The 27057-nt window shown below is 37.8% G+C and overlaps 2 protein-coding genes across 5 annotated transcripts; one reads left to right on the top strand and one right to left on the bottom strand.

The window, feature by feature from the left end:
* Positions 1-1572: 1572 nt before the first annotated feature.
* MS3_00005426 (uncharacterized protein) lies at positions 1573-18195 on the top strand. Its single transcript, XM_051213498.1, has 5 exons — positions 1573-1770; positions 8774-8919; positions 8956-9184; positions 15112-15974; positions 17566-18195. Exons 2-5 carry the CDS (start codon positions 8779-8781, stop codon positions 18109-18111), a joined length of 1779 nt encoding a protein of 592 aa, XP_051069484.1. The 5' UTR covers positions 1573-1770; positions 8774-8778; the 3' UTR covers positions 18112-18195.
* MS3_00010625 (uncharacterized protein) lies at positions 18177-26181 on the bottom strand. 4 transcript variants are annotated; one of them, XM_051219014.1, is made up of 6 exons: positions 26104-26145; positions 21749-22122; positions 21501-21714; positions 20805-20929; positions 19233-19439; positions 18177-18424 (listed from the first exon to the last, which is right to left on the bottom strand). In XM_051219014.1, the coding sequence occupies exons 2-6, from the start codon at positions 21896-21898 to the stop codon at positions 18248-18250; spliced, it is 873 nt and encodes a 290-aa protein (XP_051069482.1). In that variant the 5' UTR covers positions 21899-22122; positions 26104-26145; the 3' UTR covers positions 18177-18247. The 4 variants fall into 4 exon arrangements, with proteins under 4 accessions (XP_051069482.1, XP_051069481.1, XP_051069480.1 ...); XM_051219011.1 differs by having other exon boundaries at positions 21749-22031; XM_051219012.1 differs by lacking the exon at positions 19233-19439 and having other exon boundaries at positions 26104-26181.
* Between the last annotated feature and the right edge of the window lie 876 nt (positions 26182-27057).

Raw genomic sequence — 27057 nt, 5'->3', positions numbered from 1 at the left:
TGCGCACACGTCTTATTTTAAAGGTTGAGGAAACTAGAGTTGTTCAGACCGCTTCAATCATGTTTACGGAATTACCTGAAGGACCGGATGTTCCTGCTGTAACTGAATAAATATCAAGCAAAGTTGATTTTTAAGAACAGTAACACCTGAATTTGCGTTTTGTGTTTTTTTCTTTATGTATTAAGTATCTAACTTACCTTACTTTCAATTTAAATCAATCGTAAGTTTTCCCATGCTGCATAAAATGCTATTGTGACATACCTTTCTATTGTTATTGTTATTTAACTTCACACCTGTTTCTCAGTTGTCATCTATTTATGGAATGGTTTCATAAACCACAAATTTTTCTAGTTATGCTGATTGGTGGCTTAGCTTTTACTTTACAATACGGTATGAGCTAGTTCATTCAATGAACTTGTTATGTCTTATGCACTTTTCAAATATCATGTAACAAAACCGCCAACCAGAATATCAACTTCTACGACCTTGTCCCTGGGCTAAACCAATGACACGTCAATCCGAGTTAACAGCCTTGAGTCAACTCTGAATCCATAATGGTCCTCGATATAGTAACTTCTCGCCTAGTTTCGTCCATTGTGTTCAGAATACAATATCCGTCTCCACTGTAGAAACGATATATATCGGTGGTACGTAAATGATTTACAAACAGACCAGGCCACATGACCCTATGAAATAAAAAAATAGGTCATTAAAGATCAAGCGCAAAGTGGATGCGAGTGTGGGAGACTGTTACTAATAGATTAGGAATAAATTGTTTATGGTAAATCCCATGATAGTAGCCAACAGGTCAAATAAATTTCTCAAGATAAAAGAAATATAACTATATATGATCTAGTCACTTAATAGTTATACAATAAGAATATATATACATATATAATGACAATCCCTAAACGTTCCCCGGAATTTGCCAATAATTTAGTCTCTGGATACAGTAGAATCGTATGACGAAAGGCTTGCACCTGGTTTGTTGATTCCTATCCTGGGTAATGGTTAGAGAACCACATTTTAGACCTAGGGTCATTGATAGTTATTTACGACTGTTATCTTACTATCAACGTCACTGGTTAGCCAAAATTCCTGAGCACTAGATAAACAGATTAGGCGAATTGATGGATTTTTGGAAAAGATCGAAACGATTGCTTTGGTTCATCACTGTCCGCTCACGATCCAATGTTTTGTCTCCTTCATCCTTGTGTCTTTAAATTCCTGACTGTCTACACTGTTCGCGTCATGAATTATTTTATTTACTTCTTCTAAATTTCGACTTTGCTCAGCTCTTCTGCATTCGAAATTTTTCTCTGTTATTTTTTATTCTTCAGTTAGTCAATCTTTTTCTTAGTGATGTGTTGGTTGCTGATTCCAGAGCCTCTTCTGCCGTGAGACAAGAGTACTCCCTAAAGCCACAGGGTACACAAACTCACGAAAAACTAGTTCAGTTAAGTGAATGTACCAACACTTACTCAGAACCACACGTAAACAGAAAGGAAAGAGTGCAAAAAACAGTTCTTTTTATAAGCTTGATACAAAGATATTGAACACCCTGAATTTGTTGAAGTCTTTCAAAAGATCGTTGAACTGAAGGCATTGGATGTGACATTTTTAATTTTATCGTCGGATAAGAAGGTGGGCTCGGGGTTTTCGTGTATGAGTAAGATGTTTTCAGGTTTACTCCAGCCATATGAATAGAAACCAGCGGTCTGGCATGACGTTTGTTGACCAAATGCTCAGTATTTATATAGTTTACTTAGAGTATGTTTCATATGATCTATCTCAATTTCCCTATCTTGGGGAACATTGGACGTGTTTTTTTGGCTTTTCACAGTGTCGTAAAAAATATGGTGATTTACCCCAAAGTTTGATGAAGTTTTGGGGAAGAACGTCAATATGTCACGAAATTCTGTGGGGATATTGGGTTGAGAACCCAAAATTTCTCAAATCTTTGTGGATTTTCTCCAGACTTAAGAAAATTTCGAAGGTTTTGTGCCATTTCCTCAAAATTTCGAGAGAAATATCCATTGCAGTTTCTCAAAAATCAGGAAATTGGGATAAAAGGCATTGCATTTAGGTTTTGTGAACTTGAGTGTTTTTTTAAAAAACACTCGGACATCTGTTGATTGAATAGAATGGAGAATTTGTGTCATCAGTATCATGCTGACAACGTGTCCGCATGCTACCAAAATTCATACTTTTTATAAGTTGATGTTCGAGTTGCAACATGGAGCCTTATGTGGTTCTTTGTACTGAATATTTACTGGAGACTACCCACAAAAACTAACTTGGCCTGGCGTACCTTTTCTAACGGTGGAACAATGGATACCCAATCTTCCTATTTTGGAGAGGCCGCAACAGAAAACTCCGAGAGAAGTTTTGGCGAAATAGCATAAAACCACCAAAATTTCCAAAGGTCTGGGGAGAATCCCCAAAATGTTTGGGGAAATTAACTAAACCTTTCACGACTATGGAGACAATCCCAAAACTCCCCAAAGTTTCCTCGTAATCGGGAGACTGAGTAGAGGCTAAACATTGGGAGGACTCACAAACTTTGTAGACCACTAACGTAGATTATTTGTAACGAACGACTTGGGGCCTACTCAAGTTAGACGAGGATAGTATGACGAACTAGCCAACTTTGAAGTTATACTTCACGGTGAGAACCTAACGTGGATTACCCCTTCGTCGTATCCAGGTACTATGACTGGTTTGATGGCCGTACAACACAAATGACGTTATTACAGAAATATATTAATAAGAGTGGGTACAATAAAAAGTGTGACCACCACTGTATGGGGCAGTCTATGGCGTGCGATCAATTGATGTGCGTTGGTTGTCCTTGAAATTGACCAGGATCGGTGAACTGTTTGACATTCAATGACCCGACTGCCGGATGATTTGGCAATGGCTTAGTGACATTTCTTCGGTCCTACAGCTTCAATGAAATCTGGTGCCAATGAGAGGATGGACGAGAAATAGTGTCTTGAAATTCGACCCCAATAAATGTTAGGCTATATTATTTTGGAATCATGAGGAATAACGTTCGTTTGCGTTATCGGTATGGTCACTGCTTTCTTGCCATTTCGACAGGACACAAATGAGATCTTTCGTCGGGTGATGATGATAGGTCAGTCAGTCAGTCAGTCAGTCAGCTACAACGTAGGACCAGGCACATATGTGCATCGGTCCAGGTTGCCATACCGCATCAGCACAACAAGATGAACACCGGATTCATAGCAGTCGTTAGGTCAAAGGTAGTAATATGTAGGAGAAAGATTGCATATAGAGATATAGTACAAGAAGAAAGAATTGGTTCGTAGAAAGAAAGATATGAAGCGATTTTAATCTCTTAGTTTAAGGGAAGACAGGGAGTGTATACACCGACGCCATTGTGATCGATTCTGAGCCATGTCACCAAGAGTCTCCAACCATTGGTTACGATAGTCACGCGGACCCCAACCAAGTAGTCTGCATCTACCAACATGGCTCAGACTAGAAGTTAGTGACTTCAAGCACTGATGCCACGTTTTGGTTTGGCCGCCCCTAATTCTCTTCCAACCATCTCCAACACCCGTTAGCATTGCACGACGTGGTAATTGGTGTTCAGGCATACGTAACACGTGGCCCAACCATCTCAGTCGATGAAGATTAACAACCTCATCAACTGATTTACCATCATTACCTAATACCCTGCGTCTAACCTCACTATTACTTACCCGGTGATCCCAACAGACGCCAGCAATATTTCTAAGGCATCTGTGGTCAAATACTAGTAGCTTACGGGTGTCTTCTATTCTTAATGGCCATGTTTCGCTGTCGTAAAGTAAAACAGAACGGACTGCCGCGCAGTATACTCGTCCTTTTATTGATAGACGGATATCTTGCCTTCGCCAAAGGTGAAGTAAGTTGGCAAAAGCTAAACGAGCTTTTCGAATCCGTGCTGAGATTTCGTCCGATACCAGCCCATTAGGGCTGATCAGACTTCCAAGATAAGTGAAGGTGTCAACGCGTTCGACTACTTCACCCCCTTTTCTTAGTTCAGGTGTTGACGCAGGCCAGTCCTGAAGCAACAACTTGCATTTAGAGGGAGAGAAGCGCATTCCAAACATTCTGGCATTGTTGCTTAGTGCTACCAGAAGACTCTGCATTTTGTCAGCGTCTTCACCAAACAGGACTATATCATCTGCGTATTCTAAGTCGATAAGTGGACCTCCTGGCAGGAGATCAATACCCGATAATTCAGTCGACGAGAATGTTATTTCCATCAGTAGGTCTATGATGAAGTTAAACAAAAATGGAGAAAGTGGACAGCCTTGACGGACACCACTTGAGGTTGCAAAAGTAGATGGCAGTTCGCCATAAGCTCTGACTCGACTAGTAGTGTTCGAGTAAAGAGCCTTTACAAGGTTTATGTACTTCTGGGGTACTCCTTTCAATGACAGACACTGCCACAGAATCTCGCGGTCTACCGAGTCAAATGCTGCTTTTAAGCCAAAAAAGGCCACCATTGTCGGATGTCGATAAGTATGCCTGTGTTCTAGAATCTGACGAATGGTGAATATGTGGTCGATGCAGCCACGACTAGGTCTGAAGCCAGCTTGGTTCTCTCGTGTTTGCAGTTCACGAGTCTTAGTTAGGCGTCTGATAACTATCGAGGCTAGTATTTTAGATACTATATTAGTTAAACTAATCCCTCTATGGTTGTCACAGGATGATTTTAACCCTTTCTTATATATTGGGACGATAAGTGATTGCGTCCAATCAGATGGAATAACGTCTAACTCCCAGATCTTAGCTAAAATATTAGTCAACCTAGTCGCTAAAATTGGACCACCATCCTTAAAGACCTCCGGAGCCAATCCATCTGGACCAGCTGCCTTTCCTCGTTTCAGATTAACTATAGCCTTTTGAACTTCAGCTAGAGTTGGGGGACCTACTTCAATGTTCCATTCACACTGTCTGGGAATGGAGGGTAGTTGTAGAGTCGCTGAAGGCCAGCTGAACTGTTCCCTAAAATGTTCCGCCCATCGTTCTAAACGTCTGGACTGGGAGCAGATGAGAGTATCGTCTTTTTCCGAAATAATCTCACTTACACTTGATTTATTAGTCTGTAAAGCTGTCTTGTGTTCCCTATAGTCGCCGCCTTTTCCATCTCTTTTGCTTTCGTTGCCCACCACTGCTCACGGTCGTTTCTTAGACTTTTTCTTAACCTAGATCTGATTTGTTGTCGCTCTTCATCATGTTCGGAACCTGATGGGACGAGTTTGCGAGAATCCATCAGTGTGATAGACTTTGAAGAAATCCACTGGTTCTTTGTAACTCTGTGGTTTAAGTCGCAAATAGATTTCATTGCTGTTTCCACAACTGTTTGTATATCTTTCCAAGCAACATCTGGGTCAGCCTCGTTTTCAGAACTACCTAAGTGTGACCTCAGTTGTTCCTGGAACCTACTTTTGGTTTTCTCGTTACTCAACTAAGTTCTAATGGGTCTTTTTAATGTGGCTTTTTTGCGTCCAGTGAGGCGCAAGCAGATGCGTGCCTGTATTAGGGCATGGTCGGAGTCCAAGCAGGTACTCCAGAATGAGCGACAATCTTCTACCGACCCTCTCCAACGATGACTGATGGCAATATGGTCTATTTGAGTCCATCGTTGGTTTGGTGTAGGGGGTCGCCATGTTAGACGATGTCTTTCCTTATGCTTAAAATTTGTGTTTGCTAAAAATAAACTATTGTCTGAGCATAGTTGCAGCAGACAATCACCATTATCTGTTCGCTGTACCGGTATACTAAAATACCCACCTAAATGCCTTTCTGTTTGGTTTAAACTACCTATCTGGGCATTAAAGTCACCTGCTACGAGTACTATGTCTAAACGTTTAGCTTTCTGAAGAAGTCCAAATAGCTTTCTGTAAAATTCATCTTTCGTTTCATCTGAGCTGCAGTCGGTGGGAGCGTAGGCAGAAACGACAAAAATGCAACGACGTGCGTCCCTATCCTTCCGAGTTTTTACGGAGCCGTTTAGCCGAACAGCACATAGACGACTGTTGACGGGGATTCTCTCTAACAGTGCTTGTTCCGCCCTCATGCTTAGTGCTATCCCTACTCCTGCCAGTCCACGAGAGCTGGCCATCGGGTCACCAGATACACGGAGGGTGTATCTCGTTGGCTCTCCGTTTTGCCGAGGTGAGGTCAAGTGAATGACCACACTGGAATCCTGTATGCGTGTTTCGGAGACAGCATACATCAATGGAAAGAGACTCTAGGGTTTTAGCCAAGGAAGCCTGTTGACCGATTTGACATAGGGTGCGTACATTGAAGGCTCCAATGTGTTGTGCGGAGCGAGGTTTCAGAAGACTTGGGAGTGTTTTGAGCACTAGAAACGTTGGCTATAGTGACACTTGAAGGGGAAGCCGAAAAAAGAAGTTTAGAGTTTGAAGTCGATGTAGGAGGAATAATAGGAATTGAAGAGGGAGGTTGATTATGAATACAGTGGTCTTGAGTGCTGTTAGAGGTATGATGGCGGTTATCACTCCCCGGTTGCCCACACCGTGGAAGGTGATGATAGATATTCCGGTGGCATCTCATTCGCTTAATATGAGGGACGGATTAGTAGTGGCAATAAAGCTCCCAGGGTTGGTACGCGTTATAGATCATGCAGATATAAAATCATTACAAGTCGTATGAATACGAAAATCATTTATTAAGTCACTTTCTCTTATACTAGGTTACAAAACTGATAGCTTTATATTCTGGTTGCATCCTGTGTGCCTTTATTATGTTTTTCTAATATTAGTTCTATTTTTAACCTCACATTAGTTGTACAGTTTACTAATGATACACTAATTTTGTTAGTTGGGTGGTTTCTATCACATATATTTCAAAATTCCTAACAAAATACGGTGACTCGTTGGAGACTTGCACTATTTTTTCTCGGAATAATTGTTACTGTCTAGATCATATAAATGTAGTCTAATCCATTTAACTACAAAGGCGCAAATGTTTTAGATCGGCATTTTTGTAAACCTTAATCAAAATTTCCTGTGATTACACTTTTGCTAGATTTAAGTCATGAATTACCTGAGAAAATTATTGAAACGGTACAGATAGCTGTTGCTAGCTTGCTAGGAAGAAAACGAACTTATTCCGAATAAGCTTGCTGAACTCATTTTTGCCAATGGTAAAGGCTCGTTACGGCACATTTAAAATTTTTAAAAACTTTATTTTTTATGGTCTGCACAAAAGTGAGAACATCACAACGTATGATTGTGAGTCGACAAACATATATTAGTTGACATATTTTTAAGTAATTCTTCTATAAAAAGCTGCGTTTAAGACTAAAGCTGTTTTTTCATCAACAAATATCATTTTCTATTGTAGTGTTGGTGATTATTTGCATTTTTCTTGAGAAATGAAGGGAGCTTAGGATAAACGCCTTTTGGAAACTGATAATATACTTTTTGGTATACCTGATGAGTTGAAGATACTAAATATTTCATTATTATTGTTGTATATTATGCCTGATGTATCTGCTGACAGTAGGGCTTTTGAATTTGTCAAAGGTGACGGAAGCTACAATACAATAGCGAATTATAGGTTTTTTGTATTGATTTTGATAAAAAATAAATTATAAGGAAACTATGGTTGAGCTGATAACAGCACCTAATTGACACAAAAATATCGATCAATAACAGCTTGTACTGTGACTGAGTGACAACATATAGTGTCTATTAAATGTACTTGATTCGCGATATAATTTTATAGCTCATTTTAAACTAAACGAATGTCACATAGACTTTTTGAAAGCAAATATTAAGTTGAACGAATGAAGACCATGGTGAATTAATTTATTCAATAATGTATGCATTGAAGGTCAGTTAAACGAACATCACTTTGAACCAATGTGCGATTTTAATTTCGAGTTCCCACGAACAAACTGTATTTGAAAATTTAACATGTCCAACAAGAAAATTCCTGAATATTTATTAGTACAACGTTTTGCATGTTTGGAAAGTACAACATTGTAATTCACTTAAAATAGAGTCTAATAGTTTGTATCTGAGGGTCGAAGTGATGCTAAACTTCACTCGGTACATTATTAACATGATTGTGTTTTAATTATTGACCCACTTCTGCGAATAAGATAATGTATTTGTAAAGTTTATAGAAGAGAGCAATTTTAGCTAAACAGTCGTTGAAAAATTAGAAAATACTGATGGATTGATATCATATCTTAACAAAGTAGTGCATGCACGTAAACAATCACTTAAAAAAGTAATATGTATTTGCTCTAGTTCATTATTCAACTTTTCCGACTTGTTACTCGTTAGCTTACATAGAACCAGCGGTGAATGCTCATGCGGTTATAATAAATACAGCAAGATTTGAAACAATTTTAATCAACAGTTTACCGATACCTCAAATTTCTTTTGGGCAATTTTAATTACCATGATAAATTAGTTATCAGGGTAGCGGTCTGAGATTGCTAATATAATTTTTTAACATTACAAAGTAGAATCCAGAATTTATATCGGCAGAATTGTTAATGGGTTCAAAGTGGTTTTATGCTTAAATTGTATTTTAATAATGATTGTTATGCATAATCTTATTTGTCTCATAAATAATATTTTGTTTGTAAAACGTAGTCTGAAATTCCCCATACTTCCAATTGATCACATTGTCCTTTCGTGCCAGATCTGTGTGCAGAATATTTTATTGATTAAATGAAGACATCCTTTCAGTTACCGTTTTTGTTTTATTTCAGAATTGATGGAACCTCCGCCCCGATTATATACTTATAAGGGTTTATTCACTGAAAGTCGGTCGCTGGACTTAACACTAAAAATTGTATCGACCGTACTGTCTTTTCTAGTCTTTTTATTCTTAATAGCGTGGCGTATTTCAAAAAGAGTAAGTAACTGTGATTCCCCAATTAAAAATTTGAAGCATTATAATAATCCGCCGATAGATAAGCGTTTACGTTTTAACAGTTTCAACGATCTATGCCAAAATGGATCGTTCAGCTTGACATCACTCTATGCATCTAGGAGACAAAAGTTTCCCCTGGTAAGGGGTTACTTAAATAAACAAAAGGTTCTTTTTGTTGAAGATTGGAAAGTAATCACTCTTTACAATCAGTTTCCTTTGTTAGATCTACACTATTCCTCAGCCCCAGGTAAGTTTAAGATAATGAATTTGTTAATTGCTTCCCCCCTCATTTTATTTCAAAATATCAACTGATTGTTTAATGTTTGACTTACCTGTTTACTAAAGTGAACAACGTTGTTTGTCAGAAAAGATAATGATAACTGCCAGTGGGTTAAAACAATTATTTAGCGAACTCAAAACGTCTGCTCAACAGCCTACATAACACATGTGTCAACCAAACTATGGCGCATAAAGTCTAAATAACTTCTATTAAAGTCTTAAGAAAGATGGTAATAGATCAGTAATGTTAAAAGTCTGCTGTTGTGTTGTAAGAAGAAACTGTTTGGCAGTTCATGTAAAGAAACTTAGGCAAAAGTTAACAATCCTAATGGAGATTTTGTTGAAAAATCGGCTACCAGGAACTGATACATCTATTTAATTTAGAACTTAGGTTTAAATATTTCTTGTAGATTGCGGAGAATGTTAAACAAGTCAGTTGGAATATTCGTTCGTAATTTTTATTTTCATATTATATTCTGAATTTGTAGCAAATGAAGACAAAAGAGATTTCATGATTCTCAATTAGCCTGTTGGAATCGCAAGAGTCACTTATTTGGAAACAACAGGGGAATCATTTTTGTATTTTTTTTGAACCTTCTAATTTATTAGTCTTATTGGCAGGGAAAACAGTTTGAATGTGTTTACAGTTTTCATCACCCATTGTGATAGATTATAGTGATACTAAAGTGGTAGCCATATATTGAATATTGAGGTTATTCATAAGTCCAACATGGAATAAGTACAGTACCCGAATAACTAGAACGTTTATGATCTTGATAGCAGATGACTTAGACGACATCCATTCACTGAAGTGAAGTGACCAAATCACATCCATTATTTACCATTCAGTTTGTTGCTTACATTTCGTCAAAGTATTGTATTTGTTTTCTCTTTTAATGAAAAATGGTTATTTGGGCCAATGTAAAGCATACTGATAAATGGTTATCACTTCTCGATTAAGTTTGGGTGAGAAAATATGACAGTACACTGTTTCCGTCGACAACCATTGGAATTATTTATGCTATCACCAGAGAGTTTTAATCTGGAAATGTCAGGTATTTTTGTCACAATATCGGAATTGGTTTCTTACTAGCATTTTTCACGGCTAACAAACTCACTAAATAAGTTACTTAAACTAGGTCTTGTTATTTCTGTGCAAATATGGGTAGATCAACAATAACACCGGTCTAGTAGCAATAATTCGTCTCTAGATATATATAACTCCAAATTGATCAAAATACTAACACAGTATTTATTGTAACTGAATTGGTTGCTTTTGATATGTACTAAATAGGACGAGTATTCACAAAACTGAAGATAACTTTTTAGGATGGATTATATGGTAAGTATATGTAGAAAACCTATTACACCCACATCTCAGTCCCTATTTAGTTTACACTATTGATTTTAGCATTCAGTTTTCAGCTCTTGAATCACGGAGTAGCAAACCATTGCACTTGAGTGTTACACAATTGGCTGGTGCCTCTAATACACAGTAAATATCTTAAGGCCGATTACGTGTTCTTGGGTATGGGATTGTGCTATTTAAATATATTAAGTATCGATTAAAAGATATGACAATGAACTTAATGCTGAAAATGATGTCACTTCTTCATAAAGATTATCCTTAAAATTAACTGCTTAGTTAACCATTGAAAAATAGTGAAAAGCCCCTAAAGAGCCGATTAATGGAGAGCTAAAACTGATTCCCACCAATTGTAGAATGTAATGCGCAGAATCATCGTACATGTCGGTTCATATCACTTGCCAACAGTTCCCCTGCATCTGTCTATTTACGTAGTAAGAAACATCCAACCATTAGATTAAGACTCATTATTGCTTAATAAGAGATCTCAAAACTCCGCATGGAGTCCCTCTGGGGGCTACTGCCGGTCCCAACCCCGGATAAAGGAGGAGGGTCGGGCATGTGGTTAGCGACCCCATCCCGGAGAAAACTAACTCGCTAAAAAAACGCCAACTAGAAAAAATTACTCGAACCTTTTAAACTCTGCCCTGGGAATCAGGTCTTCATTTAGAAGAACCATGACGCGTCATGATGAAAGCCGAACTCCTTCGGAAGTTACGAGTCCGATACCCCTTCTGAAAACCAGAGCAACCATTTATTTAGGTACATGGAATACTCGTACAATGTTAGACACCGGGAGAGCCTTCCAAGTTGCTTCAGAAATGAGAAGATACAACCTAGAGGTGCATAGGATCAGTGGAACACGTTGGACAACAACGACTAACTTCAGGAGAGCTCCTGTTATACTCCGGCCATGAAGAAGAAAATGCCCCACATACACAGAGTTGCATTGATGCTGTCTAAACAAGCGCAAAATGCGCTTATGGGATGGGAATCTCATGGACCAAGGATCATCAAAGCCTCCTTCAAAACAAAGAGAGGGCGTTTCAATGAACATCATCCAATGCTATGCGCCTACCAACGACTACAATGAAGAAGGTAAAGACCAATTCTACAATAGGCTGCAGTCAATCATCGAGAAGTGCCCAACAAAGGACCTGACCATTCTGATGGGAGATTTCAATGCTAAGGTTGGAACGGACAACACTGGATATGAAGACATCATGGAACGACACGGACTGGGAGAAAGAAACGAAAATGGTGAGAGATTTGCAAATCTATGTGCCTTCAATAAACTGGTCATAGGCGGAACTGTATTCCCACATAAATGCATACACAAAACCACATGGACTTCACCGGATCACTCTACACAAAACCAAATCGACCATATTTGCATCAACAAAACGTTCAGGAGGACTATAGAGGACGTGAGAACCAAGAGAGGAGCTGATATAGTATCAGACCATCAATTGCTGATCGCCAAGATGAAATTGAAACTCAAGAAGCACTGGAAAATGGGCGGACAACATCACAAATGTTCAATACAGCCTTTCTTCAGGATACTGACAAACTCAACAAATTCAAGATAGTCCTCAGCAATAAGTTCCAGGCCTTTCATGATCTACTCAATGGAGAAGGAACTACTGTGGAGAGCAACTGGAAGCGGATCAAAGAAGCAATCGCTTCAACATGCCATGAGGTTCTGGGCCACAAGAAGCACCATCACAAGGAATGGATCACTGTTGATACATTGGATAAGATTCAAGAAAGGAGGAACAAGAAGGCAGCAATCAATACCAGTCGAACAACAGCAGAAAAAGCCAAGGCACAAGCTGAATACACAGAAGTAAACAAGCAGGTCAAGAGGAGCATCAGAACCGACAAACGTAAATATGTGGAAGATCTAGCAACGATGGCGGAAAAGGCTGCAAGAGAAGGAAACATGAGACAACTGTATGACACGACAAAGAAACTCTGGATATCGCCGCAAACCAGAACGACCAGTGAAAAGCAAGGAAGGCGAGGCAATCACCAACATTGAAGAGCAACGGAACAAGTGGGTAGAACACTTCAAAGAACTCGAGTCGCCCAGCTCCACTGAACCCACCCAACATCGAAGCAGCACCCACGGACCTCCCAATCAATGTTGGCCCACCAACAATTGGAGAAATCAGCATGGCCATCAGACAAATCAAGAGTGACAAAGCAGCAGGACCAGACAACATCCTAGCAGAGGCACTAAAAGCAGACGTAGTGACAACTGCAAGGATACTCCACATTCTCTTCAATAAGATCTGGGATGAGGAACAAGTACCAACAGACTGGCAAGAAGGACTTCTGATAAAAATACCGAAGAAAGGCGATCTCAGTAACTGTGATAACTACAGGGGCATCACTCTTCTTTCAAAACCGGGAAAAGTCTTCAACAGGGTATTGTTAAACAGGATGAAGGACTGCGTACACGCCCAACTTCGTGACCAACAGGCTGGATTTCTTAAGGATAGATCGTGTACAGACCAAATAGCAACTCTACGGATCATTGTGGAACAATCAATTGAATGGAATTCATCACTCTACATCCACTTCATTGACTACGAAAAGCAATTTGATAGCGTGGACAGAACAACACTATGGAAGCTTCTTCGACACTACGGCGTGCCTCAGAAGATAGTCAATATCATACAGAGTTCATATGATGGATTACACTGCAAAATCGTGCATGGAGGACAGTTGACAAAGTCGTTCGAAGTGAAGACCGGTGTTAAGCAAGGTTGCTTACTCTCACCCTTTCTCTTTCTCCTGGTGATCGACTGGATCATGAAGACGTCAACGTCTGAAGGAAAGCACGGGATACAATGGACATCTAGGGTGCAGTTAGACGGTCTAGACTTCGCAGATGATCTGGCCCTTCTATCCCAAACGCAACAACAAATGCAGGAGAAGACGAACAGTGTGGCAGCAGCAGTAGGTCTCAATATACACAAAGGGAAAAGCAAGATTCTCCGATACAACACAGCATGCACCAATCTAATCACAATTGACGGAGAAGATTTGGAAGATGTAAAAACCTTTACATATTTGGGCAGCATGATTGATGAACAGGGTGGATCTGATGCAGATGTGGAGGCGCGGATCGGCAAAGCGAGAGCAGCATATCTACAACTGAGGAACATCTGGAACTCAAAGCAACTGTCAGCCAACACCAAGGTCAGGATTTTCAATACAAATGTCAAGACAGTTCTACTGTATGGGGCAGAAACATGGAGAACTACGAAAGTCATAATCCAGAAAATACCGGTGTTTATTAACAGTCGTCTACGCAAAATACTTCGGATCCGTTGGCCGGACACTATTAGCAACGACCTACTGTGGGAGAGAACAAACCAGATCCCAGCGGAGGAAGAAATCAGGAAGAAGCGCTGGAAGTGGATAGGACACACATTGAGGAAAGCTCCCAACTGCATCACAAGACAAGCCCTCAGATGGAATCCTCAAGGCCAAAGGAAAAGTGGACGACCAAAGAACACATTACGCCGAGAAATGGAAATAGACATGAAAAAAATGAACAAGAATTGGATGGAACTAGAAAAGAAGGTCCAGGACAGAGTGGGTTGGAGAATGCTGGTCGGCGGCCTATGCTGCATTAGGAGTAACAGGAGTAAGTAAGAGGTCTCAAGCTTCTGGTTTCGGCTCTGCTCAAATATATATATATATATATATATATATATATATATATATATATATGAGTGAAGTGTCACGAATAGTAAATGTTTTAAGTTTTAAATGAATATTTAAATAAGTTAAACTTAAAGACTTTTCTTGAGAATGAAAACCATGTAGGTATTTGGTGTGTACATAAAGAGTAGGCACTTAGGGTGTATTTATAAGCAGCTAGCATTAAAATTAACTTGATAAGTTTGTATTACTTTTAATCAGGAAAGTAATCTGCTGCTAGGTGAACAAATTTGTTCGGGAAGTTTATGCAATGAGATTTTAGAAGAAAGTTTGGGGATCAAGGGTTTAGATAATACTAGGAATTCGGAGTGTGATGTGTGGTTAAGCTAATCTCATCTTTGCGCCGTGATATGATGATTTGGACAGAAGTAGATTCGCACCAAATCCCATGTTGATTCTTATTTACTGTATGTAATAGAACCCTGTAATTACACCCAGATTTCTCTACTGGGGTATAAGCGTAACTTCTTACGTAACAACTGTAAGTTAGAAGTTTAACTCTTGGTCAGTTTAAGACATTTAACTGATTTGATAAGAGTCTAGTGTTTGAATCCTTGAGCTATAGCTCAACACAATCGTACAGAATTTCTGCATGTATACCAATGAAAGAAGCGACAGTGTGGAGTAAGTAATTGAATCTAAACCTGAGATCTGGTTAAAAAGCCTTATGTAGTAGGAAACTCGTTATAAATTCTACTACCAATTAAATTTAAATTATGTATTTTACTTCAGAAACAAAAGGAAATCAACAGATATGAACATTGCTTTAAATTTCATGTTTCCTTTTTCTTTAGAATCATTTAGACGAAAATGGTGTGGCCTAATGATTGCTGATGATACTTTACAGTTTAGATCTGAATTGATTGAGCTGGTGTTGTTGGCGTTCAATAGTTTACCAATTAAAATATTCGAACGTACCGGCCATTTAGGAGCTGATCCTCAATTACTTGGCTCTATATTAGTTAGTACTAACAACTGTGCAAGATTTGAAAAACGTTTAGACATATGGATATGTAGCGTATATTCAGAAGTTTTTTTTTTCGGTCCATCAGAAATTTTTTGCGAAACTGCCTCAGACAATACATTTCGTTTTGGAAGAGAAAAATTCATTCTAGATCTAAGAAAGTGCATAATCTCACTGGAATCCTTACATACACATGGGAACTTTATAGAAAAGTCAAATGTATTTAAAGCAATCTTACAGCCATTTCTCAACAACCCATCAACCCATAATACGAATGAGTTAGTAACTATGTTTCACAGTCTTATAAATCCTTTAATTCATTATTATTTGGATAAATTTTTGAATAGTAAAGAAAGAAAAGAAAATACTAACAATCCAGATGGTAATCTAGAATATTTACAGAGAAGCGAGAAACCAACAAATCTATTACTACAACTCATTAATACATATCACTATTTGAAAGAGGAAGGAAGTTCCAATGAATTCCTAACACTAACACATATTATTCATTTACTTGGTGAATGTTGTTTAATAACTAGGTATACAATGAATAAGACTTTAAAAACTCTATTGACGATTCTAGCTATTAAACCAAAATGGCAAGATAATGTAAGAAAAGAATGTAAACAATTTCTAGAAATCCAATATAACCATAAAACACAAAGATCTGCGTCATTATGCAGCCATCCTTTAGTGAGTTAAATTTTGCAGGATTTACTTAGATGATATTTTTCATTTCTTGATCATATATCAAGTAATTTAGGCAAAAACGAATTGATGATGATAAGATAGTATTCACTGAAAGATTTGCCGTTATGGTTTACATTAGATCAAACAGGAAATTTCCTTAGGGTTCACAGAATTTAACCTACTAATAAACACAAAGAGCATGTCACTTAGCTTGATAAATACATCCGACTTATTGGTCGGTAGGATTGGATCACTAAAATCCGTACATCTAATTTCTATAAAAATATAGCTTATTGGTCAATATTTGGATATCAGTGGTATATGATAGAGGTCTGGGCTTACAAGAGAGTAGAAATCTCTCCAGCATTGGAGACGTGTGTAGTTGTTTAATATTGACAGGTAAGAGAACTTAGATTCAGTCTTGCACTTCATTTGAACTTCCAATATAAAATTACTAAAAGTTAGAGAGGACTTAAGTTGTCTACTTGATAATAAGTTTAGTGGGCACCTTTTTCTACATATCTTGAACAGAAACTTGTTAGTTTGCGATTCGACTTTTAAGCTAAGTTAACTGGATATTAAAGTTTTAACTTGTCATATGAGGAGTCATGTGTGTTTTGTGGTGAATCAGACTGAATTGATGATAGTTACTGATCGCTTCTAAAATGTCCCTTTGATAATACTGAGTACAACCGACTAAAATTGCCAAATGAATGTGGTTGGTATATGTTTCAAAATATCATTTGGAAGTAATAGCTGTTACAACTTAGTCAAAACAGAATTAAATCTGTTTTACTAAAAATGAATCTCAACCAAGTAATTGTCGAGTTAAGATTTATTTTCGTGAATGGTCCTAAACATGCACCAAAGCCTTACTATTCCGACTGCACACATATTTACAAACGTAGAGATTGGTATCTCATCTGTCAGAAAAGTTTATTTTATCTGTAAGACGACATGATATCTGATCTTACCGGCTATTACAACACAATATCCTCTTGATCCAGTGACAAAAGTAATTAAATGGATCGGGGTAGATTACGGGACAATAGTAGACCAATCCACATTTTAAGGTAAGATTCTTAAGTGCCCCAATTCTATCGATGTCTCCAATTATCAACCTGTGCAAGTATGTTAGTGAAACAATAGTAATTTGATGATCCACTTACTAGCCGATGCTTTAAAATCCTTTCATGCGAACTAAAAGAAATGAAATGTTTAAACATCCAAGTACGGCGACGGAAAGTATCATAACAAACACACACTAGTGAGAACCATGAGTATTAGTTTGAAATCACCATTACAATAGACCAGATCCTGTTCACTAGATTGGATTAGTGTGGTTGGATTCAAGTTTGTTCGTAATACTGAGGACATTTGGTTCAGTAAAATAGAACTGTTTCCGCTATTTGTATCTAATCCAAATGATTATTAAGAAAAAACTTTGTATCCTCTTACGGTGATCTTTGAGAAAGATCAAGACCAATGTTAGGTGGTGCTTAGTAATACACCGTAAGTAGATTTCATTAACGCTTTGGTAATTTAGCTCCGTGCGATTTTTAAAAGGTAATCGCCAAAGTATTTTCCCTTTCAGTCACATCTTTGCATGTCTTTGGAGCACACAAAATGTTTGGTTTGGACAAAGGCCTTAATTCAAGAAACGCTGCGTTTATGTGTACCTGGTTGGCCTTTTGGTTGTTTGCGTCAAGCCCTCCGCGATGGGGAAATACTAAACCAAGACATTGCTGAAGGAGAACTAGTGCTTTTTGATGAGCCTTCGTACTACTCAGATCCAGATTTATGGGCTGCTGATGAGACTGGAGAAGGGCCTACCAAATATCAACCTCACAGAGTATTTGATCCAAATCGCTTCATTGAAAAACTACCTATTGCAGGAAATTCGACAATGTTAGAGTTAAGTTTACCTGCACATTGGGCACGCAATGTTTTTCAAAGATACACTGTATGTGTACCCTATCAATTCATTTATCTTATGCTGACTACAACTTTGGTACATTTTTTCGGAACTGCTTGGGAATCATATCTAACAGATGACCAAATCAAACCTGATTACACTGACGGTTTTTTAATATGGTCCAATGATTTACCTAAAGCCGATCTTCGAATCAATTTTCCTTAATGGTTCATGAAACCTAAGCTAAACTGAGTAGACCAGTAAAATTTTTATTTCATAAATATACAAAATTTTCCCCTAAATAAAATACTTTATACTTAAAAATCAATGATTAGCATGCAATTGATGACTAAATAAATTTCTACAATGAATTAAATCTAAATTGATTAACTTGAATTCGTTGACGAGATGATGGTGGTGAATGAGGCTTCCTCAAAAATTGATCCCAAGCAGTATTATCTACAGGCGATAGGACTGCTAACTTGTCCACTAACTGTTCAAATGTCAGTTGGGAAAATGAAGTACTGGTTTTGGTCTCCTACAAAAAAGAGAAACATTCACAAGGAAATATATATTAAACATAAAAAATCATCACTGCTGTTAAATATAAAGTACGGTTAGGAAGTGCTTACGATTAAAATTGACATATCTCAGCTACCGAATATTAATATGTGTACTGGGCTTTGAGCAAAAGTCACTTTTTCAAAGGTCAGGAATATTACACGATTGCTCATATATCATGTGCATATAGTTTGCACATATATGAAGCGATGAGAAAGCACATTTTTGTGTCATCATAAAAACTGTCACCTAGTGAAAACTGTTCAATAATGAAGGTCTTATTCATAGAACAAGGAAAAGAGAATTCAGCGAAATTTTCTTTTGGACGAAATCATATACTCAAGCTGTTATTCATGGATCAAAAGGGTGAAGTACTAGCGGAGTGAAAAAGATAACAAAACAAGATGTAGGTCTCTAACAGTCCCATTTGTCCTTTGGGATGGAAAGACAGACAGAGATTTCTCTGTGATCGACAAGATTTAAATTTAATGTAAATTGTGAACGGACATCATCATCCGGATAAAGACAGCTTAAAAAACTAAGCGAAAATCCTGAAATCTTTAATAAAGTCGAAGTACTTAGTGATAGGTGAATTGTAACATGAGATTAACGAGAGAGTTCAGTTGAAAATAAAGGTAAATACTTTGACTTTTTGGGAAAGGTGAAGCATAGTCGGCACATTAAAGTTCAATAATTATAAAAATGCAAAACTATGGTTCGCTTGGTTTGTTAGTAAACAATAATTCTCTAAGAAAATAGTAAACATAAAGTACTTAGGAACTTGCCACATATGTGTTTTCAAACCAAGCAACTACCGCCAGATGGTTTTCAGGTAGGCTATGTTTTTCAAAGGCCCAATTTTTATCTGGCTGATTTGTAAGCTCATTACTAATCGAGAATTCATTGCCATCGTCAGAAAACTGGCATTCTATTGTTTTTAAGGGGATACGAAGTCCACATCCTAAAGCTTTAACGTAAGCTTCTTTAAAACACTGAAAGAAATAATGAACAGTGAGTTAAAACTTTTGTTATTCTTGCTTAACAGAATGACATTAGTTGGATTCAGCTATTGGTAGTTGAGTATTAAACAATCGGACCAAGTTACGTTAAAACAACAGCAATAATTTTTTGAACAGTGTATTAAAAATATGGAATTAAAACAAATATGCATCGAGTGGAAATGAAACAATTAATAAAGATATGAGGTAGAAGGGAGTAATGTGAAACAATAAACTGAACTATAGTAACTGCAAGTATCATGTAACAATTGGGTATCGGCACGTTTCGAATTAAACCTATTCTAATTGTTCATAAGAATTATTTAGGCGTATTGAGGAGTGGTTGATACCCTTAAGACGAGTAGCTGGAATTCGTAACTGCTTAGTTCATAAATAGTACAGGTATATTTAGAATGACTGATCTGTAAACATCACCGCTGAGTGAAGTCTCAGCGCTAATTTGTCATTATATGACAAGCACAAAGAAGAAACGGGAACATTTTGATGGCTCAGAATCGATCACAATGGCGTAGGTGTATATACTATTTGTCCTCCTTTAAACTATGAGATTAGAATCGCTTTACATTTTTCTTTCTAACTAATTCTTTCTTCCCGTACTATGTCCTCACATACAATCTTTCTTTTATATATTACTACCACTGAATTAACTACTTCTATGAATTCGGTGTTCATCTTGTTGTGCTAATGAGGTATGGCAACTTAGATCGATGCACATATGTGCCTGGTCCTACGTTGTAGCTGATTGACTGACATTTGATGTTTTAAATAAGGTTACTGGAAAAGCCTAACTTTTTAAAGAAATCATGTTGCGTGAAGACCCTAATTTGATCAGAGTAACTATGTTGTAATACTAAATCTTCTTAGGCACCAAAACAGTCTCAATGAGTTTTCAATTATTCAATGTCTTTATCGATAGTGCAGAGGTCGACTGTTCTCTACAATTCTTGACCAAATATTATATCTTATTTGACGTTAAATCGTTTTAGGGCAGGTACGTTTGTCATGACACAAAAGCCCGACTATTCTTTTAAAATATACTAGATAACAATAATAAGAAAACTCTTCAGCTGGGTATTTATTTAGTCTTTTTAAGACCAGGAAGATATACCAAATACCGTTAACCAAGCGACAACAGGCTTAAACGGTATGCATTTCGACAACTCATGGTCCAATATTAATCGAGAAAACATCATATGTCCAATGGATTTCGCAAGTTGGCTAGCCGTGTATAAGCGTACGCTGCTAATAAACACAAGAATATGCATGTTCTACACGACAATTAACATGGAATGTACTAACTGCATCAAACGTGTTACTTGGAGATGGAATTTTACTTACCCAGTGTTCATAAAATTTTCTCATTTTTTCGGCTTCTGACCCAGAGGATAAAATACGGTTCACTTCTGTAGAGGAAAATACGTCCTTCATTTTCAAAACGAAGTCATTTACGGACCTTTGAAATGCTGACCAGGGATTCACAAACAGAACAACATTTCAGGCGAAAGTATAGATTAGAATTACAAAAGTCTAGTAACACCACTACAGTAAGTTAGCTGATTTAAAGAACATCACTCAGTCAATTATATACCATCTGAATGATAGAGTTACTATTATGGAGTAATAATAAGTATATGTTTCAAGTATTTGTAAATATTTAGTTGCGAAACTACTTAAACTATTGGAATCTTGGATAGTTCCTGAGTATTAACTTTTTGGAAAGAGAAATATCCCGAGATTATTAACTACACGAGTTTTAAAGGAAAGAAATCTCTGGTAATATCGCTTCGTGTTATTATACGATGACAATGCGAAGATATGGAGCCAATATATTGTGTAAGACCAAATAACTTCATTCAAATTAAATTAAATTCTTATTTCTACACTCAGTATGGTTTTTTAAACAGTTGTTTCTTTCTTGATGTCTGATTGGTAATATCCAACTATTAATTTTTTAAGTATTCGGAATATCACAAAAAAACAAGATAGACGATGTCGAAGTGTACAATAGTAAAATACAGTACAGAAGGAGCTTACCTGGTAGTTCTATAGGCATGACATCAGCCCCACATCGTCCCACAGGAGTTGCAGCAATTATGGTGAAGTCGCCACCATGTGAAATATTGAAGTCCAACACATCAGAATAACCCAAAATATATGGCCTTCCTTCCGGAGAACGTTCTAGTTTAACATCATGTGGAGAAATCTTAAGGTATCGTACAGCTGTTCCACGGATAAGTAACTTTCCAACCTACTAAGTTATGTACAAATACAAATTAACGTACCATAGAACTAAGTACATCTCGTTGGTAGGCAAAACGCAAAGCTACTTGCTGTTCGTTCAGAGGAAGACAGTTAAGGGAAAAAAGAAAGTCAGACTTAGTAGGTGACCACAAACCATGGCAAAATGCTTCTCGAATTTTTGTTACTTTCATGAAAATAGAATAAAACAGGTAGGAATGTCGTGGACCATAAATCCATCAGCTCCTTTAGGTGAAATAAACCATTTTGAATTTGTTTTCGTTTTAATGTGAAAAAATAATCAAATTGGGTGCATAAATTTCATACCTAAAAATCAAGATTGTGTAATCCAAACAATTTGATCCGAAGGCACGGTAAATATTTCGAAAGATTAGTATTCAGGAGTTTTGTTTTACATCTTGAAATTGACAAGAATAAACAACTCAGGCAAATATATATCACTAATAATAAAACAACTTTCAAATTACATTGACGTCCCTGGGCTACAATATGATCACATGTTGAATTAATGATACTGCCCAAAATTGGCAGGTGGAACAGTACTCGAGGAAACTACCTAGTAGATAAAACTCATTCAGACAAAATAATGATTCACAGCTTCCCATTTATACGAAACAATCCAGTGACAAGCAGTTAGAAATCCAAAAAGTGGGTTTTAATTATGTTTTTGTCTTTACATGCGTACAATATAACAGTCAGGAAGTCAATGAGACGGTTGATGGGGTAAAGTTATTAACTATTTAATAACATTTACAATGAATAAATGGCGGTCTTATTTTGTTGACTTTTTCTAACACTATAGGCAATTTAAAAGCTAGAAAGGTTCACATAACAGGCTATAAGCCACACTTAATTTAGGTAGCTAAGATATGAAATAATAATCAGATTCAGATCGGATTTTAGATTTGTGTCGTAAGGACAGAAGGCATACAGCCTATATCGTTCTTTTTATAGTATACTTCTGTGAGTGTCTAGTCTTCTCTTGAATAAGTCAATTGAAAGTGCAGACACCACTGCTTCGGGTAACAGGTTCCAAAAATTGATGACTCGGTGTGAGAACCTGTATGCCACGGGTATTTTGTTCGCTCTTGGTCTTTCTACATGCCTACTATGTCCTTTGAGATGTCCCGATCTAGTGGGAAAGAAAAGAGAGGATATATTAGGTCCGAAATCATTTCTTAGTATTCTGTACATCAAAATCAGATCACCTTTTAGTGTGCGATAGGACAGTTTAAAAGATCTAGCTTTTCAAGCCGCTCTTTGTATGGTAAACCCCGGAGTTCTAATATTGCACGGATAGCTGCTCTCTGTACTTTTTCCAGGATATCCGAGTCACCTTTTAAACAGGGGCTTGCAGCCTGAACGCAGTTTTCAAGCTTAGTTCTCACTAAGGTTGTGTATACTGTAGTGAACATGATAGTATCTAACTTGGTGAATGTCAGTCTTAAAGCCTATAGGTTTCTAAACACCTTAGCTGCAACTTCCCAGAAGTGGGCCGTGATTTTAAGATCATTACTCACTGTCACCCCAAGATCCTTGTGAGACCGGACCACGAGTACGGGCACTTCCCCTATGCTGTACCTATTTACGTTTGTATCCGCAAATTGCATGTAGACGCACTTTGCAGCGTTGATAAGCATCAGCCACTCTTTAGACCAACTAATCACAATATTTAAGTCTGCCTGTAGTGCGCATGCATTTGAGTCTTCTGTTATTTCTCACCAGGATTTTACATCAGCGTATAGTAACATTGTTGACTCAACTACACTTGGGAATTCATTTACATACAGTATGAGAAGTAAAGGACCTAGTAGAGAACCTTATGGTACTTCATTAAGTAATGGTTTTCAGGGGAAATACCTATAATTTTTTTTCTTAATTTCTGACTACGACTTACAAGCGCCTTGTCAAATGCTTTTCTGAAGTCTATGTAGACAATATCCACTGATTTTCCATTGTCTAGAGACTCTATCCATCGCTCCCTTGCTATAAGGTTTGTTGTGCAAGATAAACTTTTTTCTGAAACCATGTTGTGCACTGTTTAACAAGTTGTTGGTTTCCATGAGTGTCATTATGGTCTTTTTGACTATTATTTCCAGTATTTTGACTACGACACTGATCAGTCAGTCAGCTACAACGTAGGACCAGGAACAAATACGCATCGGTTCAAGTTTCCATACCTCATTAGTGCAACAAGATGAACACTGAATTCATAGTAGTTACTTCAATGATAGTAATATATAAAAGATTGTGTATAAGGATATACGACAATGGTAAGGCTAACAGATCAGTAGTTTGATGGAAGTTGTCTTGGTTTTGCTTTGTGTATTGAAGTGACGAATGCATCCTTCCAGTTCGTAGGTAACACACCTTGGCCAAGTGACAGTGAATATCACAATCAGTGGGGTCGCAATATATTGTGAAACTTGTCTCAGGATTTTGGCATGTGGTTCATCCGATCCTGTTGACTTTTCTGTGTCTAAAGTGCTAAGAGCCTTAAGTACATCGTTTCGATCAAAGTCGACGGTGAGCAGACGGTTTGTTGACTTTGTATTCGGGTCTAGTTCTTTGTCTAGAAGAGGCTCCTGAGTGAAAACTGCCCTGAAATAGTTTGCCATAGCCTCTGGTTTTCCCTGATCATCCCCTATCATTTCAGATCCACTCCCTTCCGTACTTAGGTTTGGAATCCAATGTTGCGTCCTTGTTCTGTAATTTATGTACGATAATAGTCTCTTAGGCTGTTTGAGTACAGATTGGACTAATTGCGTTTCATATTTTTCCTGAGCTTCCCGATTTTAGTTAGACACTTATTTCTTACCGACCTGTAGCGGCGTTCTGTCGTACTTTCTGTGTCAAATCTAATGGCAACGTTCCAACATTTCTTCTTTTGTCTTATTAAACGTCGAATATCCCGATCTATCCGTTGATGGTTGTAATTATTCTTCTTTAAGACTGTTCAGGGTATATGTGGTTGAGTTACCCGATTGTATAACTGCCTGAAATGAGTCTACGCCTCTTCTACTGATCCAGTTTTCAACCGATGTTGCAGAGTTTGTCGCCTATGTCTGCCTTCCATATTTTAGGACGGGCTGGCGCGACTGATTAACAAGCCATCTCAGCCATGAACTTGAATAAGATAACTGCATAATCACCTCTTCCTAGAGGTGGGAGGAGAGTCATTTGGCTAACGTCAGCACTGTGTGTGAAGACTAAGTTCAAGAGAGACGAGGAGCTGGTGGGATCTCCAATGTGATGGAATAAAGCTAGTCCAATCGTGGTTCCTAACAATTTGCAATCAAATGATGTTGTTGATAACCCTACTTCTAAATCTACTCATTTTATATATGGTGCATTAAAGTCGCATACTGTAAGGATTTTTACCCCTATTACACCAGAACTTAAGTTTGCTTAAGAGGAAGTCATCTGCTGCACATTTTGGACTGAGGTATATTACAACTAATGAAATATCTTGCCGTTTACACTTCAGCCTGCAGCGCACCAGTTGACATGTGCCACCGACTCAACAGCTCGTATGGTTAAGGTACTTTTCGTGTACAGGATAACCCCACCTCTGCTACGGTTTGTTTTATCAGCCCTACTGGATAAAAAAACAATCAACTGAATTTCATTGTCAAACACTTCTGACGTTAACCATGTTCTTAAGACAGCAATGACATCCGGGTTCTCTATATCCGCCACAGTACTGAGGTCTGCCATTTTATTTTGTAGGCTGAGAGCATTTGTGTAGCACACCTTTAATTCCGTGGAGAACTTTTTCCTAGCACCCAGAGTGGTTTGGGGGTCGCTTTGCCTCGAACCTTTACAATTTGAAAGCCCTTAGGTATGAGATATTTTCACCGTTTCGGTAGCGCTCATTTATTTCTACTTCTGCAGAACGTCTCTTGGCCTGCAGGCCATGGCCAGGCCGAGATCCTCAAATAATTAGACTACTAAGTAGAAGATCCTAATATTTACTGAACGTGTAGTAAAAGTTTACGTGTACGAGCCATAAGAACGTATGGGGATAAAATTAACTCATTCAACTAATCCTTGAGATCTTTGAGTTTTCGAAAATCCAGAAAAACCTGTGTTTTACATCTCACCCATCTTCAGTCGTCTAAATTTTGCTGCAAAAATACTTGATAAACAACCAAAATACTGACCGTCTTGAATTAACTTCGGGTGAAATAGTTTCCCTCGGGTTTTATATAAATCAAATGACTGGTAGGTTTTGTATTACATAAGTATACTTATGTAATGAGAAAACATGATGCACTGTTGAGACTTAGTTGGTAGCATTCAGACTGTCTTACTTTTATAAGGTAAGAATTGGTTAAGCAAATATTATGGTAAAAAGTAATATAGCCAGGAAACTTACGCAAGTTTACCGACCTCGCAAACGCCTGACCTTGGAAATGATAAGATCATCGTAACGCATTCGAAGTTGTATCTCGTCAACTCTCAGTTTCGATTTTCGAATAGTCCTGATATTGCACTTTTTTTCTTACTGCTTTCGAATGCTTTCATCAGTGAGTGTAAGTGCATTCTTTCTGCTTGGCGAGTCGTCTCTTTTTTCTTCCATCAAGCTCTCCCTCAGGACATAACCTGAACGCTGGCGCGAACCACTAAATATTAGCATCTTATCACAGGGTTTACTCATAGCATTTTCAGACACCTGGTCGAGTTGCACAATGCGTCCTTTGTCGGCTCTCACGGCAATTAGGCTTTAGGCATCAGGAACTGTAATAGTATATCAGATGCACTTCGTTGATCCCCACAGCAAATGTTTCTTTGAAGATTCAGTTTATTATCGATGAGTCTATTACCAATTACAGAGCGTAAGACGTTAAAGTTATTAATCCGTCAATAGGAAAAGCAGGATTCTAGTCACAGATTGCTTACTCTCCTTTTTGGAAATTTAGGGTCATTGAAATGTTACTGTGCTATTGCCAAATCATCCGGCAGTCGGGTCATTGAATGTCAAACAGTTCACCGATCCTGGTCAATTTCAAGGACAACCAACGCACATCAATTGATCGCACGCCATAGACTGCCCCATACAGTGGTGGTCACACTTTTTATTGTACCCACTCTTATTAATATATTTCTGTAATAACGTCATTTGTGTTGTACGGCCATCAAACCAGTCATAGTACCTGGATACGACGAAGGGGTAATCCACGTTAGGTTCTTACCGTGAAGTATAACTTCAAAGTTGGCTAGTTCGTCATACTATCCTCGTCTAACTTGAGTAGGCCCCAAGTCGTTCGTTACAAACAATCTACTTTAATGATCTACATATCTTTATTGTATGCCTCGGAAACCATAAGTT

The sequence above is a fragment of the Schistosoma haematobium genome, chromosome 3 (assembly GCF_000699445.3).
Source record: "Schistosoma haematobium chromosome 3, whole genome shotgun sequence".
Lineage (NCBI taxonomy): Eukaryota > Metazoa > Platyhelminthes > Trematoda > Strigeidida > Schistosomatidae > Schistosoma > Schistosoma haematobium.
This window is presented reverse-complemented; position numbering and strand designations above follow the sequence as displayed.

What these genes read in the sequence shown, in the direction of transcription:
- MS3_00005426 (XM_051213498.1), top strand. Translation starts at nt 8,779, where the DNA reads ATGGAACCTCCGCCCCGATTATATACTTATAAGGGTTTATTCACTGAA. An exon ending in ACACTATTCCTCAGCCCCAG is followed by an intron (nt 9,185 to 15,111) that starts GTAAGTTTAAGA and finishes CTTTTTCTTTAG; the next exon opens with AATCATTTAGACGAAAATGG. An exon ending in CATTATGCAGCCATCCTTTA is followed by an intron (nt 15,975 to 17,565) that starts GTGAGTTAAATT and finishes TTTCCCTTTCAG; the next exon opens with TCACATCTTTGCATGTCTTT.
- MS3_00010625 (XM_051219014.1), bottom strand. Translation starts at nt 21,898, where the DNA reads ATGAAAGTAACAAAAATTCGAGAAGCATTTTGCCATGGTTTGTGGTCA. An exon ending in GAGATGTACTTAGTTCTATG is followed by an intron (nt 21,715 to 21,748) that starts GTACGTTAATTT and finishes ATAACTTAGTAG; the next exon opens with GTTGGAAAGTTACTTATCCG. An exon ending in GGTTTGAAAACACATATGTG is followed by an intron (nt 18,425 to 19,232) that starts GCAAGTTCCTAA and finishes TCTTTTTTGTAG; the next exon opens with GAGACCAAAACCAGTACTTC.